Genomic DNA, 4158 nt, shown 5'->3' with positions numbered 1-4158 from the left:
AGGCCGGGTGGCCGCATACAAGCCGGGGGAAGGAGGGGGGGCTGCTTATACCATCACTCCCCAGCTCCGGGAGAGGGCAGGCGTGGAGCAGCCGCTGCCCAGACCCTGCTCACCCAGGATGTGCAGCTGGCTCAGGGAGGGGAGGCAGCACCAAACAACTGCTCACCACCAGCTTGCAAGCCAAGGGGGAGAGGGGATAAAGTCTGCCCTGTCCCTCTGCCTGGGCAGTTAAACATTAATCCATCCCGATTTGGAAAAGGAGGAGGTGGGTGGACAGATGGGACACGATGCACGGCCTTCAGGGCTGCACTGGAAGACACACAGCACCTCCAAAATCCCAAAACAGCATGTAGTGGTGTCAGCAGTCACAGAAGGCACCTCACCAAACACAGAGACAGAGGGATTTTGTGCTCAGCCCATCAATTTGTAGGGTTGCAGGGAGGCCAGAGTCAGGGGAACAAAAGGGACGAAGTGCTGTGGATGGAAGAGCAATGGCAAGCAGAGTAATTCCCCCAGTCTGTACCGTAAGTTCCGAACTCTGTGGGGCTGGCTCCAGGGTAAAAACTAGGGGCACCAGGCTGGACCGGATACTGCTGTGTTGGGACAACGTACGTGGAACGACCCTGAAATGGGGGAGAAGAAAGCTGGTTACATCCCCAGCAGGGCACAGGCACACCCCAAACTTGCGCGTGCCCCAAACCAGCGTGCCATTAGGGCAGGGCATAGGACACAAGACAGGCATCATATATCCAGGGTTAGCACACAGAACCCCGTGGCTGCTGCCCCTCTGCAGAGCTGGACAACACCCTGATGGAGTCAGGGAGAGAACCAGGGTAACCCCCACCACTCCCCAGAACAAACTTGGGCTCTAACCTCAGGCCCACCCAGCCCCCTCCCACAGAGCCCGGGGCACAGCCCTCACCTGTCCGGGAATGTAATAGGCTCCTTGGGAAGGTGTGTAGGATATCTGGGAGGGTATCATCATCACCTGGGAAGCAGCTGGATACACATGGGCAGGAGGGCCAGGCCGGGCCGTCGTGTTGCTCTGCACGCGGGACGCGCTGGCGGGAGGCTGGGCCCTGTTCTGGTAGAAATGCTTTGGGAGAGACAGGGATGCAGTGAGGCCAGAGCACCAGTACCCCCCTGCCAAAGTGCCAAGGCAACCAAGCCAGGTTTTCCCTCCCTACCCCAGAATTTGGGGGGCGGAAGGCTCACAGCACCCATCACCCCAAAACTCATCCTAGACACAGAGTGCACCCCTGGGTAGAGATTTAAAGGGGGAAGGCCCCCCCCCACTGGGATGCAGTTCCCCCACACTCCCTTTCCAGGCATCCCACATTGCCCCACGCACCTGCGGGGGGGCCACCTGGCTCCATCCGACCCAGCTCATGCCCAGCACAGCCCACTCCCAGCCCAACAGGGCCGGCAGCGCCAGCGCCCGGAGCCGGCCACGGCTGCACGCAGCTCAGCAGCAGGTCCCGGCGTGCCTTGCAACAGGGGCTGGCACTCGCACTGAATGCTGGGACCTGTAGTCCCACTGTACCATGCCGCACCGCACCGGACAGCCAGAACACGGAGCCAGCAGCTCCCTCCAGCCCCTGCCTCCCTGCCCGCTGTTCTGCTGGGTGGCAGCACCCCAGAGTTGGGGAACAGAGGCGGCAAGCAAGGAGGTGTCTGCACGCCCGGTGCGCAGGGCAAGGCAGGAGCAAGGAGAAAGCGTTACCTGGAGAGACCTGAATCCTCCCTGATAGCAAGTGCACGCATACAGAGGGAGAGGGGAAAGAGAGAGACAGGAGTTACTGCTGCCGCGCTGAGATGGGACATGGGTATGGGTGGTGGGAGGGGGGACAGAGGTGATAGTGCAAGCTTGATGTTGTGGGATGGAGGAGCAGCAGCCGAACTCCCAGCATGATGGCCACATCCCAGATTCTCCCATGCTGGGAGACACAGGGAGCTGCCTGCCCCTTTGGAGGTCCCCAGGGAGCCAGGGGGACCCAGCACACTGTGGATATCACTTGGTCTGTCCCCAGCTGTCCTTCTGAGCTGATCAAGGCACAGAGCCTTTGCTCACACTCCCAGGGGCCACAAAAGGCAGGAGTGCAGCCACAGTGTTGCAGGCAGGATGCAGGGGGATACATTCAGCTTGCAGGGCACCAAGGCTTTGTCACCCCTTAGGGCTGTCAGGTCCCAGCCCTCCCATGTCTGCAGCCTCCCACAGCCTAAGAGATACGCTGGGTACACTGCAGAAAGTCACTATCACTCCCGGGCCCTACATTAGTCAGGGACAGAGCAGCAGCATGGCACAGCTGCTGCCTCAGGAGACCCCCACCCCAGAGAGAGAAGGAGGAAAAGGATGAGAAGGGCACAGGCAGAAGCAGCGGCCTGGGCCGAGACCAGCACAGGCACAGCCACATGCACTAGACTTCATGCAAGAGCAGCCTAGGAACTTGGGGACGCTGCAGTGAAACCCCTCCAGCTGATCCCACTGAGCTGGTGTCCCTCTTTCCTCCAGCCTGCTCCCCCCTAGGGCTCGGTGCAGCTCCCCACATGCTCCCCAAGTATTTCTGTGCAGTGCCAGGTGCTGGGGCTGCCCCGGGCGCTCAGCATGCAGGGTAGGGACTGGTTAGTACCTGCTGGTGAATAGCACGAGGCCCTGCTGGAAACTGAGAGAGGAGAGAGCAAGGTTTGGAAAGGAGAGGAAGGAGAGAAGAGCGGTCACTTGGTGGGTGCCCCGCAGGAGCTGTCTGCCCTCACCCCAAAGCTGGGGAGAAGGGACATCAGGATGGAGATTTGGGGTAGGTGCACGCCAGCCCCATAGGGCAGGATCAGGCTCCTTGCGCCCCCAGCACTGCTGTGGCCAACCAGGAAGAGCGTGGGCTGCTCAGTCAGGAGGCAGCAGACCCTAACCAGCTCCCCAAAACCTCCTCTTCCCATACTAAACCCCTTACCTGTCGCGGCTGAGAAGGCGTATTCATTTGTGAGGTCGGTGTCGGGTTAAAAATCACAGGTGCCGTCTGACCAGGTGGGAACGCTGACTGCATGGAGGGAACCAGTGGGCACCACAGCCTCTAGCAGCCTCATCCCAAATCAGAGAGGCAGTTGGGCACCTCCCACCCCAAAAGCCATCGGAGGGGCTGTTTGTTACCTGTGGAAGTCCAGGAGAAGGGGCGGGGTGCGGGGCTGTCGGGGCTCCTCCTGTGGGCTGTGGAGCTTTGTTCATTTCATGTGGTTGTGCATAAGGATCCCCTTGCTATCTGCGGGGACAGGCATAAGCTGGATGGCATCGTATTCTCTGTGTCGCGGTCTGCAGTATTCTCCTATCCTGAAACGGGGCAATGCAGCCCCTCTGAGAAGCTCCAGGAGATGGGGTGGAGTTGGACAGAAGCTGACGCCGGGGTGCCCTGGCTCCACCCCGGCTGACCTACTAAGCGCTTCCCCTGGCCGGCCAAACCTGTTCCTGCCGGTGGTGCTGGGAGCCCAGCTCATGCCGCAAACGCCTACCGGGGAGGGCAGGGAGCAGCTCCCACATCCCCCCCTGCCACCACACCGCCACCGCCACCACTCCCGCCTTTGGGGACACAGCGGGTCCCAGGAGGGACTTGGCATTCTGTTCCATACTCCCTGCCCCGGAGCAAAGGGCATCCGGGCAGAAGAGAGGAAGTGCCCCCTGAGCTGTACCCCAGGATGGGTCCCCATGTCCCATGGCAGCATTAGGGTGGGGGGGTGCTCACTGCCAGCCGGGCCGCCCCATGAGCAGTCCTGTAACATGACGCCTGGCTGCGTCAGCACTCGTGGCCCCGCCGGCCCCCCAGCCCCTTTGCTGGCCCCCCTGCCCCATGGTGAGCCAGGCACAGGCTATCCCACTCACTTTCCTATCACCCCCAGGCGTGGGGATGGCAACCTCCCCCAGCACCAAATACAGCCATCAGCCCTGATGCCATCCAGGTGCTTGGATGGGGCCCAATCCCATACTCAGGGCACTGACAGCCCCGGTTAAAGGAAGACCAAAGGGATATAAGACACAGCAGGGACAGCAGCTCTCGGGGACAGCCATGCCACCAGGCCCACAAAGCCACACCGGGCCGCCCGCCACCGCCACAAACCTGGGCCCAAAGGGAGGGAACACCGCAACCCGGCCCCCCAGTGCCTGCATAGCAC

The 4158-nt window shown here is 61.4% G+C and overlaps 1 protein-coding gene across 1 annotated transcript in view; it reads right to left on the bottom strand.

Annotated features, from left to right (window-relative positions):
• Nucleotides 1-3343, bottom strand: part of EIF4G1 (eukaryotic translation initiation factor 4 gamma 1) — a 15254-nt gene extending 11911 nt beyond the window's left edge. The window contains 4 exon segments of the mRNA XM_031555165.1: nt 524-623; nt 923-1096; nt 2949-3035; nt 3146-3343. Of these exon segments, the coding sequence (XP_031411025.1) occupies nt 524-623; nt 923-1096; nt 2949-3035; nt 3146-3220 (436 nt within the window). The 5' untranslated portion in view covers nt 3221-3343.
• Nucleotides 3344-4158: the final 815 nt, after the last annotated feature.

Source organism: Meleagris gallopavo, chromosome 11 (assembly GCF_000146605.3).
Source record: "Meleagris gallopavo isolate NT-WF06-2002-E0010 breed Aviagen turkey brand Nicholas breeding stock chromosome 11, Turkey_5.1, whole genome shotgun sequence".
In the NCBI taxonomy this organism is placed as follows: Eukaryota; Metazoa; Chordata; class Aves; order Galliformes; family Phasianidae; genus Meleagris; species Meleagris gallopavo.
Note: the sequence above shows the minus strand (reverse complement) of the source record. Positions and strands in the feature narration are given on the sequence as shown.